At 40.6% G+C, this 16,736-nt stretch overlaps 1 protein-coding gene across 3 annotated transcripts; it reads left to right on the top strand.

Moving 5' to 3' along the window:
- Positions 1 to 416: 416 nt before the first annotated feature.
- LOC117943950 (sodium-dependent neutral amino acid transporter SLC6A17-like) lies at positions 417 to 16,161 on the top strand. Of its 3 annotated transcripts, XM_034870402.1 has the most exons (14): positions 453 to 705; positions 3,620 to 4,078; positions 5,751 to 5,908; positions 6,779 to 6,905; positions 8,338 to 8,519; positions 8,609 to 8,719; positions 8,803 to 9,044; positions 9,903 to 10,095; positions 10,184 to 10,376; positions 10,608 to 10,767; positions 10,926 to 11,088; positions 11,730 to 13,717; positions 13,769 to 14,246; positions 15,380 to 16,161. In XM_034870402.1, exons 2-12 carry the CDS (start codon positions 3,796 to 3,798, stop codon positions 12,126 to 12,128), a joined length of 2,211 nt encoding a protein of 736 aa, XP_034726293.1. In that variant the 5' UTR covers positions 453 to 705; positions 3,620 to 3,795; the 3' UTR covers positions 12,129 to 13,717; positions 13,769 to 14,246; positions 15,380 to 16,161. The 3 variants fall into 3 exon arrangements, with proteins under 3 accessions (XP_034726292.1, XP_034726293.1, XP_034726291.1); XM_034870401.1 differs by lacking the exon at positions 453 to 705 and adding an exon at positions 417 to 441 and having other exon boundaries at positions 11,730 to 14,246; XM_034870400.1 differs by having other exon boundaries at positions 11,730 to 14,246.
- The last annotated feature ends 575 nt before the right edge of the window (positions 16,162 to 16,736 follow it).

Here is a 16,736-nt window from a genome sequence, read left to right as displayed (position 1 = left end):
AGGCAACAACACAACTTCTCTTCTTCAAGTGCAAAATGCCCTTTAACTGTATCATTAATTTATGGTTCATATATCCATGCTGATTCATTTTTGAGCAATGGAAAAAACGCTTGCTCATGTGTTTCACAGTTAAAACCAACAGCCTCACTGTTTTAGCTGTTTTTGGGGCGTTGCCAACAAAACCACTATTTTGTTACCTTTAGAAATGTATGTCTGTTTGTGTGTGTGTGTGTGTGTGTGTGTGGGGGGGGGGGGGGGGGGGGGGGGGGGGGGGGGGGGTTATGGCTTAAATGTTTAATCAATTGAAATGCCGAAAGCTGCGTCATACCATCACTTCCTCAGGTAGGAGTGGATAACCTTGACAAATCCCTTTTTTCCCTCTCAGCATCCCACCTTCTCGTGCACAGATGCTACGATATATGCGGAAGTCTCAAACAAAAAGTGAGTGGCAGGTGATCATTTGTCATTGTTGATAATGAGCAGCACTTTGTGCGTCACGGTGCGCCCGAGGCTCTCCACCCTGCATGTAAATTGTAGACAGAGCAGCATGTGACCCTCTATCCTCCAGTAGTCCTGCGAGCGTCAGTCAGCGGGCAACCATACCGACACACAACTGCTGGCCGGCGGAGGCGTTCATGAATCGTTCCACATTTTCTCCGTTCGTCATAAACCCTGGATGTTGTTGACCGCTGCCAAAGACTCACGGTGAGAAAGCTTTTTTCCCTAACATCCCCTCACTGTGCACCTATCTTCTTCTTAGGTGTTATCACCTGGTTTTGAAAAAAAAAGAAAGTTCCCAGACAGCTGGAAAATAGTTTTAATTGCTTTTTTTTCATGGCTCAAACGCAGCTTGTTGTTTTTAAATCGTGTGAAGTCCGTGTGCAATTTGCATCGTTACTGAAATGTTCTTTAGTTTAAACAGAGCAGAGGTCAGATAATAATCGTCTTTGACCTTGATTGTGGATGCAAGTCGTCGTCTCACTGGTGACACTGGGCTGTCAGCATCAGCACCAGATGGGTCACCTAGTGTTAACAATGAGTGGCCTGTGCTGTACTGTTGCTTAGTGAGGGCATCCACGAGGTTCACACGACCTGCAGTTGCTCTGTTTAAATCAATGTCTTTAGATTTAAACTGGTCCAGGTCATTTGATTCTTCTCATTCTGAGATCTAATAATGGGCTGCTAAAGGATTAAATAAGTTGGTTGTTAAAGGCTTCAGAGATTTAGTTTACCAATAACTGTGGTTCAGACTTGGAAAAGAGGCTGGAAAAAGGCAAACAAATGTTTGATATTTAAACAGGACTGGTTAGGCTACTGAAGCAGGTACCTGCAGAATCTGCGGTTTACATCACGTTATTTATATTGTGTTAGAGGAAGTAAAGGAAATCTCATTACTATCTATTTAAATCTAACTTGTCTGACAGTAAAAACAGTGGTGGCCAGTAAGCTACTTGGTTGAAAGTTACCAGTGTGATGTCTAAACAAGGATTTATTTACAAAAACAAGTTTGGGTGGCAATAATGACGTTACGGAGGACCCAAAGGGACATGGGGAATTTTATTTATTTTTTGCCAAGCAGGAGAAACTTTCTCATGAGGATGCAAAATTATTTCCGGCTCACAGGAAACCAATCAAGGGATAGCACAATTATGCCAACGAGGTACATTATGTGGCTGAAGTTATTTCCCATTCACAGCTTGAAATTGGTTAACAGTTACGTTATCATCTTTAAGTTTGTTTGTCACTATCAGGTACATTTTTTGTGTTTTTTAGGAAGATGAATACCTCCAAGAATATCCAAGAACATGGAGTCCCAACAGAAAAGACAGCTGCATGACAAACCGCTGTCCTTTACATTAAGGCAGACATTATTTCCTAAATAAAACAACATCATTGTTAAATGACTTTATATTGCACCCTCTGGTGTTGATGCAAGTCCAAGTTGCTTAGTAGAAGTGGTGTACAGTATGTGGTACTGAAGAAATACCCCTAATATGTGCATTCTTTACCTTGTTATGCAGAATCACTGAATAGACAACAAAAATCAGGCAGAGATTTGTGCAGGTTATATAATCATAAGTAATACAATTCTTTAGTTTTTATCTCAGTACTGAATAAAACAAAACCATGATTTACACGGGAGAGAGAAAACTTTGCGAGCACACCCAAAGGCCTTTTCCTTGCCATGGATAACATTTACTGTGACATAAAATAATTCCACCCAGTCACACTCTTAGCATCAGTTGTTGTTTTTTTCCCGCAGGATTATTCATTGTTTTCATTTCTCAGCGTTGGCTGGATGATGCAACCGCTGATTGATATTACGTGGTTTGCATACTGTAGGATGGGATTGAATGACAAGATAGAAAGGCAGCGCTGGGGGCTTTACAGTTAATGCACCCAGGATTATGAACACTTGTGAATGGCAGTGGATTATTGCATCCCAGGCTCATCTTGACATGCACAGAGGAGGAAATCTGCTGTGGGATAATAATAAAAAATACAGAAACAGGAAAAGCAAGTTTCCGGTGTGTTTCTACTGACAGGAGCTATGACATTGCGTGGAGTTTATGTTTTTTGGGGGGGATCTGCTGGTAGTTACAGAGTATGTTTAGGCTGATGTAATCAGTGAGTGTTGTGACGATAAAGGCTCGTGCGTGTCATTGCCGTTGGATCACAGTCAGCATCTGCAGCATCTTCATTCAGCCGCAGTTCTCTACTGTTTCCTTCTGCTTTGACAGGACTTTGGTGATTTAATCAGTCACTGCCAACACAGAGAATACAAAAATGTGAGATTGTCTCTATTAATAGTCTGTTGTTTGTTTTATTTATCTTCTCCTCTGCATGTGAAACAGTGTTCAAATAACCTAAGCTTTGCAATTTTGCATGTCAGTGGAGGGCAGATATTTATAATGGAGAAACGACCCACTCAATAAGTAATGAGCCTGCGTAGGGGGCTCGTGATGTGAAGAGAACACATGACGGCACTTCATCCAAAGCATCATGTTCACTTCCTCCATTACGTTTGGGTCGAACCAACCACTCTCTGAAAAAGGGGTGAGGCGGGATGTTGCAGCAAGGCTTCAAAGGATTAGGGGATTTACTGATGGAAAAAAAGCTTCACTAAAGTTAAGCTTTGCCGAACAATTTGCAGGATTGGGAATTTTTTTGGATTCAAAAACATTGCGTGAGAGACAAAGAGCTGTGGTCTGTTCAAATCCCTGCTGAGTTTTTGTTGAAATAATCAGTTTAAGTTAACACACAGGTGTGATTAATGGTCTCCTGTCATTATGTTGACATCCTTCATGGCTCTGGAGGGTCATAACTATGTCTTACAATCCATGTGTCTAATTACAAGCCTAACCAAGCACTAAATGGAGGAATAATTGTGTCAGCAACTGTGTGAAGTGTTATTTAAGGATCACAACCAGGAAAAGGAGGCTTAAAATTACTGTACATTAAATAAGCCTTGACAAGGGCACAAACCTGTCATTCTTTTATTTAAAATGAAGACTATTTATGGGATTTTTGTCCAATAACAGAAAATTGTTACATTTAAATTTTTGATGATGTCCTTGAAACTAAATTTTCTATTTGACCTTTCTGTTTTTTTATGCAGGACTGAGGCCTAGACTGAAATCCAGCTGTCACTCCTCAGCATCTCTCCTATAGTTACATTCGTCCACCTCTTCTCCACTCTCCGCCTGTATCTCCTTGTTCTGTTCCCATCGGACTCTGTCTCGCTCTCTCTTTCTCTCTCCACCCCCACCCCCTTCCCTCCCCTCAGCCTCCCTGATGCCTAAGAACAGCAAGGTGACGCAGCGTGAGCAGAGCAATGAGCACGTCACAGAGTCGGTGGCTGACCTGCTCGCACACGAGGAACCGCTGGACTACAAGAGCAGCTCCCTGAACGTCATAGGGGCCGCCGGGAAAAAGGTCCCGCAGATAGAGGTGCCCGAAGACGATGGACGCCCCGCCTGGAACAGCAAACTGCAGTACATATTGGCCCAGGTGGGCTTCTCTGTAGGCCTGGGAAACGTGTGGCGCTTCCCTTACCTGTGCCAGAAAAATGGAGGAGGTGAGTCCACTACATTAGTCCAAGCTGCAGTGTTGCACAAGGCACAGTCAACCAAGTAACTGATCACATTTACTGTCAAAGTATACATTTACAACATTTCCTTTTATTAAAGGTTTATAAACTTAGTAACTTTATTTTGACTTAAAGTCCACAGTGGAGGGATGATACCATGTCTTGTGATAGAAAAAGACAATGTAGTCTTGCATTGCCAGACCTGTCTCCCCGTGCTTTGGAGTAAGGTCTGGCTACACCACACATCGGTCTTGGGCAGCGCTAAGCTCTGGATGCAACGACATTAGCTCTTCTTTTCAGGACAGAAATGCCAAGAGAGCGGCTGTGTTGTGCAGGAAATAGCCAAGTCTAAATATAGATGCACTATTGATTACTACTGTCGACAGTGCAGGTCAGGCTCCACTGATACTCTGGTAAAAAAATGTAGTGTAGTTTCTGTGCAAATATCGCTCTGTGGGCTTCTCTCAGTTATGTTATTTCTTTCCTCGTCATGTCTTTCATGACATCCTCTATCGTTTTCCCCTTTCTATCGTTGTCATGTTTTTATGCCAGTGGATTTGGAAATCCTGGCAAAGGCAACAAACTCCTCACTACATTTTAACTCACTATTTCCATTCTTTTAATTTAGCCTTTCCCCCCTTTTCTTCTCTCTCTGTCGTATTACTCCACCCACTATCAAATGTGTGTGCCACTGTATGTAATTCCTACTTGATGGTATAGGTTTGCCTACTATAAGTCTCAGATCATGACTCACCCTTTACAAAGCAAAGTTGCATCCTGATTATGTCTCTATTGATTAAGCTGCAAAGTGCCAAATTTAGACTTCTATCATGTTGTAAATGAAAATCAAAGAATATTTATTGGTAAAGTCAAGGACCTTATGTTTGAGAGGAGCTGGGTGCTCACTGAATCACATTTTGCAAGTTAAACTGCTGCAAAGTTGTTGAACGTCTGTATACGTTTCTGCTTTTAAAACCATGATGTTTATACTCACATTATTATAGGAAGATACTAGTATATTTGCATGTTTTAATCCATTTACTACAAATCATTTGTAGAATAACCAATTTTTTTTTTTTTAAGTCTGTGTAATGTGGCCCAGTCTTTATAATACAACATACCACTGTATCAAAAAGATGCAGATTCATTTCTGTGGTCATTTACATGCAGAGGACCAAAAGTATTAGAAACCTTTGGTCCTCTGCATGTAAATGAGGTAAACAATATTAAAAACTGGATGCAGTCTAATACAAACGCACCACAGCTTGAAAACATCCGTTTTACTGTCATTTACACATGAACGAGGAAAGTGCTCTTCTCATCAAAATCTGAAAATCTGCCGCAATATGGTGTCAATTTTACTTTATTTAAATTAAAAGATTAAATCGTAAATAGTTCACTCTTCCAAAAAATTCCTACCGTAACAACTCAAATTTTGCTAGTGAATTAGTTTGTTTCCTTTATTATGCTTTAGGAAAATACTTGTGCCAATTGTCAGACAAATACAACAACAAATGACAAAATTAAGGACAGTGTTGTTTTTCTACACCTACACTTTGTCTGAGATATATATGTCTCCATTTTTGAAACTGTAGAAATTGATACACTCTTGACATGCTTCATAGAATGTGCAGTATAAGCTCTGTTTCTTGTTTTTCAGGTGCCTATTTGGTTCCCTACTTCATCCTCCTCCTCCTAATTGGCATCCCGCTCTTCTTCTTGGAGCTGGCAGTGGGTCAGAAGATCCGACGTGGGAGCATCGGGGTCTGGAACTATGTCTGTCCCAGTTTGGGTGGGATAGGAATGTCCAGTCTGATGGTAAGGGGGGGGGGTGCACATATTTTTATAGCTGTGCGCCTAAAACATATACTTGACAACACTTTCTATAGTGCACTGTGAAAGCTTTATGTTGCCTCGGAAAAGCAGTTTGACGGCGCAGAAGTAGAAAGAAAAGGTGTGGTTCCACTGATAACATACCGGGAGGTTGTAATAGAGGAATAGCCGCCAAAGCCTGTGGTTAAAACAGAAGCACATCTGCTATACAGTATACTATACTATACTATACTATACAAGCATAAGGATAAAAAACATTATCATACTATGCCCTTTGTCTGCATTAACAAACCAAATATCTATCTATCAAACTATCTATCTATCTATCTTTCTGTTAACAGTATATATATATATATATATATACCTAACAGACAAATGATAATTTGATCCCCAATTAATTCAAAGGAAGTATGTAGTTTTGTGTGCCTTCTATGTTTATAGTATGTAAGAACCATGCAGCTGATATGGCAATAAGCAGGATAAAGTTAACAGGAACATCTGGGTAACAACAACAGCTTTCCCACTGCCTTAGGCCCTCTTGGGTTTATGGGAGATATTGACATGCTTGAATGGGAAAGGTAGCCTTTCCTTAGAGTTCCACGGCTGGCGCAGAAGTAGCTATAAATATCTCGTAGAAGATCAGTGTTGAATAGAGAGCGTTTTAATTATTCATGCTTTGCTCAATCTTATTTAGCTTGCGAATGTCCTGGCTGGCAAGACTGCTCAGAAGACTGACAGCAACATGGGACATGCACAAAGCATGCTGCCTCATTTGCATGCTTTTCTCATGCTGTACAGATCTTATTATATAATTTAGTGAAGGTATAAAATCTATCTATCTATCTATCTATCTAGGTGTGTGGCTTTGTGGGTCTCTACTATAATGTGATCATCGGCTGGAGCATCTTCTATTTCTTCCAGTCCTTCCAGTATCCTCTTCCATGGAGCGAGTGCCCAATCAGAAGGAATGGGACACTTGCCAGTGAGTGACATTAAATACTAAAAGACAAGGGGAAGTATAGTGTAGCATATATTAAACAAAGAGATGATGTACTGTAAGGTGGTTTGCATGGAGCAAATGAATGTGCTTGAACAACATTTAAAAATACAATAAAGAGAAAAACATATTTTAACGTTGATTAAAATGAAATAAATTAAAAAACACAAATTGCAAAACAGTTCACAGCACTGATAGTGGCTCTGAGGCTAAAAACTAATCTCAGAATGCCAACATGCTCACAAAGAAAATGCTAACATTTGCTAATCAGCACTAAACACAAAGTGCAGCTGAGGTTGATGGCAATATAATTAGTTTTGTAGGACATATTTCACACACAAAAAAAAATGTCAACCTAATGGTGGAACTAAATGAAAAGTCAGGGGATCACCTAAGTCAGTAGGATTCATCCTCTTGAAAACATGAATGTCTTCACAAAATGTAATGGATTGTAACTGTAATCTATCCAATGCTTGTTGAGATTTTTCAGTCTGGACCAAAGTGATAGAAGACCCAACAGAGCCATGCTGCTTGCAAAGCTAGAAATCATAGACAAGAAAGACAATGTCAGAAACAAGTTGCCACAGATTTAGTAAAGGAAATATCAGTCAGAGTTACAAACTTTAGGATTACATTTGCAGCCTCAGCATGTTGACACAGCTAGTAAGCATCAGATCTGACAGATTGTGTTAACTTCCTTATAATTTTCTGTCACAACTTCACAGACATAATTCAAATTAAAACACTATGAAGTTCATTTGATTAGAGGCAGCCGAGAAACACTCAGCATGATGTATGACTCAGCAAGGCTGAGGCTGCTGACAGGGAGACGAAGAGCAGAGATTCAGACTAAAGAACAAGCAGCCAAATGTACAACATTTTGCTGTCTGTGTGCTTATCATACATTCTGTATCCAGTGGGACAAACAAAGCATCACGTTACAACCTTAATTTAGCAGAGGCCATCTTGATTTCATCAGATTTAGATAGTCTTACATCTATAAAGAACTTTCACTGCACCTGTATGTGTCTCTGTGTCTGTGTTTGTGAATCCGCATGAATGTGCACCATCCTGCACAATATTTGGTGGAGAACCATAACACTGGTGACTCAAAACTCACACAGAGTAGCCTGTATATGTTACAAGGTAACATGACAATACTGTGTGAACTGTAAAAAAAAAGAAATCTGTATCTGTGTGCATACAAAGCACACAGATGACATTGTTTAGGTCTGTTTACGTGTGAGATGTGTAAACTAGCCGAGAATTGAGATATTGACCCTGAGCAAACACTCATTATTTCTCCTTCTGCACTCTCTGCGACATTCAAACCTCCCTGCTGCATCTTCACACCCATTTCTTTTTCTGTATCATTACCTAAACTAAAGCTCCATCTCCTTCCGTCTGCACAATACAGTTGTGGAGCCGGAGTGTGACAAAAGCTCAGCCACGACCTACTTCTGGTACCGTCAGACCCTGAACATCACCAGCACCATCGCAGAGAGCGGCGGCCTTAACATAAAAATGACCCTGTCTCTGCTGGTGGCCTGGATCATTGTCTGCCTCGCCGTCATCAAAGGAATTGCCTCCTCTGGGAAGGTAGTAGATGGCATGATAAAAGAAAAATATAAAGAAGAGCACCGGTTTCTCTTTCCTGAATGTATGTTTTCCCTTTTCCACTTTCACAGGTGATGTACTTCAGCTCTCTTTTTCCATATGTGGTGCTGTTCTGTTTCCTGGTCAGAGGTTTAATGCTGAAGGGATCAGTGGATGGCATTGCTCACATGTTCACTCCCAAGGTAAGACTTTCTCCCAGTATTGTTTATCAGTCATGTGGAAAAAATGCACAAAAGTCTGATTTTCTCTCTTCATCTCATCTCAGTTAGAGAAGATGCTGGAGCCCCAAGTGTGGAGGGAGGCAGCCACCCAGGTCTTCTTTGCCCTGGGTCTGGGGTTTGGAGGAGTCATAGCCTTCTCTAGTTACAATAAGATTGATAATAACTGTCATTTTGATGCCGTGCTCGTCTCTTTCATCAACTTCTTAACTTCCATTTTGGCCACACTAGTGGTGTTTGCCGTGCTGGGCTTCAAGGCCAACATCATGAATGAAAAGTGTGTCATAGAGTAAGTTCACACCTCCAGATGCTATTTGCTTTAAAAGATATGTTGCTGATTTAAATCCAGCTCTGTGTCATGGCAGTGTAGGCAGTGTTTAGCTTCCTTCCGTGGTGCTAGTCCATGATGCTCCCTGTTCATCCAGATGACATGAAATGCAAGACTGGAATGACTCATTTGGCGGATCTTGGCAGACCTCCGCTGCTCCACTTTTTTGTGCACAAAACCATCTAAACACACTGCCCACACAAAGATGACACAGAGCTGGATTATAAATCAGCAAAGGATCCCTTTAAGCACCATTCTGTATGCAAACAATATTGACCATCTAAATGTAAATGTAAATGTGCTGTATTTATCATCTGAGCCATTTGTTTAAAAATTGTTGCCAAAACCAAAAATGTTCACTACACACAGGAAATAAAAATAACATCATGAGAGTTAAGAAATTAAGTTGATAAAAATTTATGAAATCTTCTTTAAAATATCTTTATGTACATATAAGAGTGTAGTATGTACAGTACATTGTGCATTCAACATACCTTGTCATTGTCATGCTCAAGTAAAATTAGACTGCATATAGGCTACTGTACATACACTCTCAATATAGTATAGTATACAGTATATACAGTACATAACAATCTAACTTGTAAATTGATAGATTGGGTCTAGCCCATATCTGTATATAATATATACATGTTAAAGTTTGCTAAATATCTTTGTTTAGCTGTATGTCTGTGTCTGTATCATCCTGTAAATGTGTTTTTTTGCACAGTTTTGAGAGGGACTCAGAACCAGACTTAAATTCCTACAATATGTCAACATACTTGACAAGTAAAGTTGATTGTGAGTCTTTTATCTCTGTAGGAATGCAGAGAAGATCCTGGGATACCTCAACTCTGACGTCCTGAGCCACGATCTCATCCCGCCACATGTAAACTTCTCCCATCTCACCACATCAGACTACGCAGAAATGTACGGGGTCATCAAAGCGGTTAAAGAGGGCGGCTTCGCCCAGCTGGGTCTGGAGCCTTGTCTCCTGGAGGACGAGCTGAACAAGGCAAGTCTTTGGCACTGTCCTGATAAAGCCAAATCCATAGCATGTTCTGTATTTGACTCTTTTCATACCTCTTACCGTCTCTCTTCAGTCTGTCCAGGGTACCGGCCTGGCCTTCATCGCCTTCACAGAAGCCATGACCCATTTCCCAGGGTCTCCGTTCTGGTCTGTCATGTTCTTCTTCATGCTCATCAACCTTGGTCTGGGCAGCATGATCGGCACCATGACTGGCATTACCACACCTGTCCTCGACGCCTACAAGGTCCAGAAGGAACTTTTCACAGGTAACCCCCCACTGACAGGACACTTTATGTTAAGATATAGTATATAGTAGTTGTAAACCTCTTACTGAGCACTAATTAGGCTTTGTATTATTGCTCAGAGTGTACGGAATACAAAACACACGTAAATAAAACTGCTTACTGCCATAAAACCATATTCTCTTCTATTAGAGTAAACTCAAATATTTTCCTCTGAAGGGGCACTTACTTTTTGGTTCTCTGGGTTTGTTTCAGTGTGTTGCTGCATTGTGGCCTTCTTCTGTGGCCTGTTGTTCGTTCAACGCTCAGGGAATTACTTCGTCACCATGTTTGATGATTACTCTGCCGGACTGCCTCTCACAGTAGTGGTTATCCTGGAGAATCTGTCTGTTGCTTGGATTTATGGCACAAAAAGGTACAACTGGCTGTATGATGTATGTGCATGTCTGCAATTCATCACGCTCAAATTTGAAGTATAGAAATAAAACTGGAAGAAAGGAAATTTAAATAAGCAAAAAGAATTGCACAAAAGGATATGATCATTAATGTTATTGTTGTTCTTTCCTCCATCAGGTTCATGCAGGATCTGGAGGACATGTTGGGTTTCCGACCATGTATAATCTATTTCTACCTGTGGAAGTATGTCTCCCCTCTGTGTCTGATTGTGCTCATCTCAGCCACTGTCATAGAGATGGCCATCAGCCCACCAGGATACAATGCCTGGGTCGAAGAGCTGGTCAGTCACTGTGTGTGTGTGTGTATGTGTGTGTGTGTGTGCGTGTGTGTGTGCGTGTGCGTGTGTGTGTGTGTATGGTGTGTGTTATAAATGTCATGGCAATCCATCCAAATCCATCCATAGTTGTTAAGATCTTTCAGCCTGAACCAAATTGGTGGGCCAACCATCCACCAGATTGACATCGTCACCCCTAGAGTAAGGTGACCAGAATTCTGAAAGAAAAAACCTGGGACATTTCCAGTTACTGTTACTAGGTAACTGTTGTGAAAAAGACAAGCACACACCAAATGAAACGTCAAGAGGTAGGCTCTTGCCAAGTCTTTCTTGCCACGGAAAATATGATTTCACTTTGCAGTCTATTTATTTTTGAACACATATTTAGAAACAAGAACATTTCTGGGGACAAGCCACCAAAAACAGGAACTGTGCCCTGAAAACGGAGACATTGGGTCACCCTGCCCTAGAGACATGCGGCTAGCATGGCAAAAAGCATTCTCCATTACACAACAAAACAACCTGCTGATCTCGAACAATTTGTAAAAAAAAGGCAAATATATTAACTGTTATGCTCCTCTTCGTTTAGAAAAAACAATTTTCTTTGGATTGGACATAATCACTAAACCCTCTGTCTGTCTCTGCAGGCTCAGGAACGCTTCCAGAGCTATCCCCCCTGGGCACTGGCCATGTGCTTTGCTCTCATTGTCGTGGCCATGCTTCCTCTCCCTGTTGTCTTTATCGCTCGTCGCTTAAACCTGATGTCAGACGGCTCCAACAAGCTGTCTGTCTCATACCGTAAAACCATGATGAAGGACATGTCCAATCTGGAGGAGCAGGACGAGGCCAGGTTCATCCTTGGCGCCAAGCCTGGCGAGGCTCCTTCATCAGCACCAGCACAAAGGGCCTATCTGACTCCAGGAGGGACCAAAACCCTGGATGCCAACTCCCTGTCACCAAACAGCTGCTACGGTACGAGCTACCAGAACGCTGCCATCAGCCCCACTACACCAACTACACCAACCACGCCAGAGTCTGACTCTTGACTGCTGTCCAAACACCCCTCTGACACCCAGTAGCAGTTTACCTTCCAGCCATAAAGTCTCCACCGAGGGTCACTGCAGTGCTGAGAATCCCCACCACTGCCCAACCAACACCAAAATCTGTATGTAGCCGCCCAATTTATCTGAACACATGCTTTCCAAAATAATCCCAAGGAACCATCTGCAGCAGGATGGGGGAAAAAGACAAAAATCACTCTTAACAGTAATTGAAACATGGAAATCAGGGTGATACTGACAGTAACACTGTAAGTCTAAATATATTCTGTATATAACATCATAGGATTTATGTGCTTAAAATGAAGTTCTGTGATTCTCTTTTTTTGACTAGTATAAGGATATTCAGCGGACACAGCCTCCCTCCCACACACACAGTTTAATGTTAATGCACATCCCCATCTGCACAGAGCAGGGGATGAAAGAATGAATGTAGTGGACGCGGCGTGGTCCTGCTGGTTGAACTGGTTTTCACTGGCACAGAGAGCCAAGACAAATGTGAGTTTATTATTTTAAGGTTTAAAGCCTGTCCTCCGTAGATGTACTGTGTGCCATACAGTCTAGTCTCTTATGTAGTGAATTAAGTGTCTACACAAGCACCTCTGTTTTTATGTCTGAGCTAGAAAACACTTCTCATTGTGTAGATCTGTTTTCACAGAGCTGTGTTTTGTAAACTATACTTAAGGCTGCTCTAAAGACCTATGGATCTATGATCCATACCCTGTTGTGTTTTTCTTGTAGCCAGTATTGTGTATCTGTAAACAATGGTATGCAGTATAGTAACATGGAAATAGGATATTATTTATGTTCTAAAGCCACATTCTCATCATCTGTTACACACACATTGTAACATGTGAAAATCACTCTTTTAGTTTCTCCTCCTGAGTAACTTGTAGACAACAAAGCACTTGAAATGTATTTATGTTAAAGTATAAAGAAAGGATATGCTGAGTTATGTTGAAAGTGAACTACAAATAGCTTTTTTTAAGCTCATGAGATTAAAACATAAAGTATTCAAATTCTTTATTGACAGAAAGCACAGCTTGCTCATGGGAAGTTGAAACAAATGGCCATTCCTCGCTTAATGCATTTTTAACTTTCTTCCTATAATGCTACAAAAGCACAAAGAGATTTTACACAAGTATTGTGCACAGTTAAATTAATGACCGTAATTGTTGACGTATAGTTTTGAAGATTTATGCACACGTGAAATTGAAAGACTATCAGCAGTTAAATATGTCCCGCACAATGAGTAAGCAATATATATTTCTATCGCAGCTCAAACTATGTTCGATATGGACCAAAAACATAATGAATATGAAATAGAAAATTCAGCAATGGACCAAAAGATTGAGGAATTTAAGGAACAGATATCCAAGTAATGTAATATTAATCTCGCACCTATGCTCAAATGCACACATGCACACTGTTTCTGTATATTTGTGGAATAACAAACATGAAGTGTTATTGAAACAAACACTAGGCTTTCTTTGTGATGAAGATCTTTGACTTCATGTTAAACCAGTCTGGGTAACGTTAGTAAGATGGATATATTTCCCTGAACCTGATTCATTTTTGTAGAGAATAGTGCATAGTGGTGTGCAAACTGTCAAACAGTCTGAGCTGAGCACATTCAAGTTCCTGTTACATGGAAGGGGATACCTTTATTTATTTTTTGTTACAATATTCTAAGCCATGGTGTTAACAATTAAATGGACTATATTTATATTCCTGTATATTTATCTTTAAAAAGTAGTCAGTATATTTTCCTCTTGTGTGATGCTTATTCAAATTGTATATTTAAAGAGGTATCTATTTTGTAGTTTGTGTAGCTAATTCTTGTTGTGGAATGTGAAAATGCTGCTTGGAGGTAGAGGTGATGTGGGATGTGCAGAGAAGTCTTGTCTGGGTGGCAGCTAGTTCTCTGTTGTATCCATGATGAGCTGTGTGTTCTTCTGGCTGTGCCCACTCACCTATACCCACTTTAGCTTTACTGGTATGCCTGACAGGATATCTCTCAAAAAATGTTCTGCCTCAGCTGTACTTGACATGAATGCTCAAATAGCATGCTAACATGCTAAATGTATGAAAACACACACTTTAAAGGTGCAATATGTAATACTGACAGCTAGTGTTTAAAATAGTTACTGCAGTACAAATTAAAAATACTGGAGGGAGTGGTCTCCCTGCCCTCTCTTCCCCAGACTCAAAGTTCACGGAGGATGCCAGGCTTAGACCGCAGCATCCACAACACTGTTGCGCTTGTCTCATACAAGAAACAACTTCACAGCACAGCGGAGTAGCTAAGGTTAGATGCTGGCTATATTGACGGTCATAAAAGCCTGTGCTCCCACACAGCTTTGTACCCAACTGGCAGACACACTTTTTCGGCTTAGAATTATGTTAGGAGCCGCTAAAAATTCCACAAACTTGCCGTTCTTTTCCACCCGACTGAAATACATACTTTATTGGCTTAGAATTACGGCAACAATTGCTAAACACACTGCTAACTCAGCCCCCTCTCTTGGTTGAAAATAACTTACCGCTGTTGGCTATGGACCGCTGTCAGCTACAGCTGCTGAAAAGGCTACACCTTGTAAACAGCCGTGGCCCGCTGGCCTGGTTCTCCAGGAACATTAGCAGCTAGTAGGATTAGCATGGCGGCGTTAGCCAGGACCAATTGTGATTGCTGTACTGGCTGTGTCTCATTTATTTTGAGTACATGAATGTTGAAATGACATAAAATGCCCATCCTTAGCAGCCATGATAAATTAACCTGAAGCTAATGCTTACAGGTCTTTAGCCAACTCAGCATCCTTTTGGGCTCTAATCTTTCAAATACATCTCTAATATTTCCCCAGAGTTTGTTAAATCTTTGGCCACGCAACAATTAGAAACATGGCAGGTTTTTTTAGGTCGGGTAGAATCTATCTCCGTTAATCCTGTTTGTTTGTTTGCTGCTTTCGAGGCTGTACTAACGTCACAGCCAGGCTGGGTTTACGATTTTATATCTGGCAACCTGGCCTGGCTGTCAAACTGGGCAGTTGATAACAACACACAGGCCAAAACATAAATTCCGTCACGGAACGGAAATTACAAAAGGAGAAAATACTGACATTAGCAGTGTTGTCAGAAACAATAGTCTTTCAACTTAGCATGTTTCCTTAATATCTGATGATGAATTGAGGTCATTTTTGGATTTATTACAGTAAATATATTACATATTGGACCTTTTATAGTACATGCTAAACATTAGCATTTGATTATGCTTCCTTTAGCATGACAAGATTATTAGCATACTAACCTAAAATTTGAAATGTTGCATGGAATATCACCATACTATCCAATAGTTGCTAGCATGAATGTTAAAATGCTAACAAACCTTCAGTTAAAATTCAGCATATGCACAATTTGGGCAGAATGTGATGAACAGGAACACATTATTTTGACTGACTCAGGAGTGTTGGTTACCCCATTGATTGCCTTGTAGTCCTTTAAACAGCCAATAATAGCTACTTTTGCAGTGTTACAAATTTGGAGCAGTTCATTTACAAGTTAAATCAAACCCAAACAAACACTGTATCGCTCTTTTTAAAGGACCAGTGTGTGGGATTTAGGGGAATCTATCGGCAGAAATGGAATGTAGTATTAATAATAGTGTTTTTTTATTAGTGTATATTCACCTAAAACTAAGAACATTTGTCAATCACACTAAGCTGCTTTCATAGCGTATAATGAGCCTTCATATTTACGTAGTGAGTGGGTCCTCTTCCACAGAGCCCGCCATGTTGCACCGCCTTATTTCCACAGTTCAAACAAACCAAAAACTCTAAAAAGGAACTGAAGCCCACCATGCGTTCTACTACACACTTGCAAAGGGATGTGTAGGGAGAGGGTTATTCAGTTGGTGGCAGGGCTTGACATTAACGTATTGAGGCACTTGTTCTTTGGACAAGTACATTTACGTTTCACTTGTCCATGCACAAAAGTCCCTTGTCCGGGTAAAGATTTTTCATTTTATGATTCCTTTTGTGTTTTGCTAATGCAGAATTCAAACAAACCATTGAAAGCATCCAAACACTATCCAAATTAATACAATTCAGTTGAAGCAGTATAAAAAAATGTGCTTTGTGTTTATGCTACATCGCTTACAGAGAATGAACCGAACAGTGGGCTGGGTCTAACGGTAGCGGTCCACTGACCAGCTGCTATTAGACCCAGCAGTTATTCAACGTTATTCCCCGGATTGTGGGGAAAATGACTAGTTTCAAATCGGTAACATAGACGTAATGAGTGGCACATAACGTGAAGTAACATGGCATTTTATTTTGAGATTTTAGTTGTCCAGTGGGCCAAGTAAATTTTTCTTCCACTTGCCTTAGAAAAAATCCACTTGTCCCGGACAATGTTGAGTCCTGGGTTGCAATCTGACACATCACCGCTACAGTAGATGGTATTAAATCCTACAAACTGGTCCTTTAAGTCATGTTATTTATAGATTTGTTATAGATGTACTGCGACTGCCATCAGGGGCTTGCAGCCATTCTGTTTGTTCATAACTCTTGTTTAGTTTTTGTGTTTTGGTTGATACTTAAT

This window comes from Etheostoma cragini, chromosome 4, assembly GCF_013103735.1.
Source record: "Etheostoma cragini isolate CJK2018 chromosome 4, CSU_Ecrag_1.0, whole genome shotgun sequence".
NCBI classification, from domain to species: domain Eukaryota; kingdom Metazoa; phylum Chordata; class Actinopteri; order Perciformes; family Percidae; genus Etheostoma; species Etheostoma cragini.
This window is presented reverse-complemented; position numbering and strand designations above follow the sequence as displayed.

What these genes read in the sequence shown, in the direction of transcription:
- LOC117943950 (XM_034870401.1), top strand. Translation starts at nt 3,796, where the DNA reads ATGCCTAAGAACAGCAAGGTGACGCAGCGTGAGCAGAGCAATGAGCAC. An exon ending in CTCACATGTTCACTCCCAAG is followed by an intron (nt 8,720 to 8,802) that starts GTAAGACTTTCT and finishes ATCTCATCTCAG; the next exon opens with TTAGAGAAGATGCTGGAGCC. An exon ending in AATGAAAAGTGTGTCATAGA is followed by an intron (nt 9,045 to 9,902) that starts GTAAGTTCACAC and finishes TTATCTCTGTAG; the next exon opens with GAATGCAGAGAAGATCCTGG.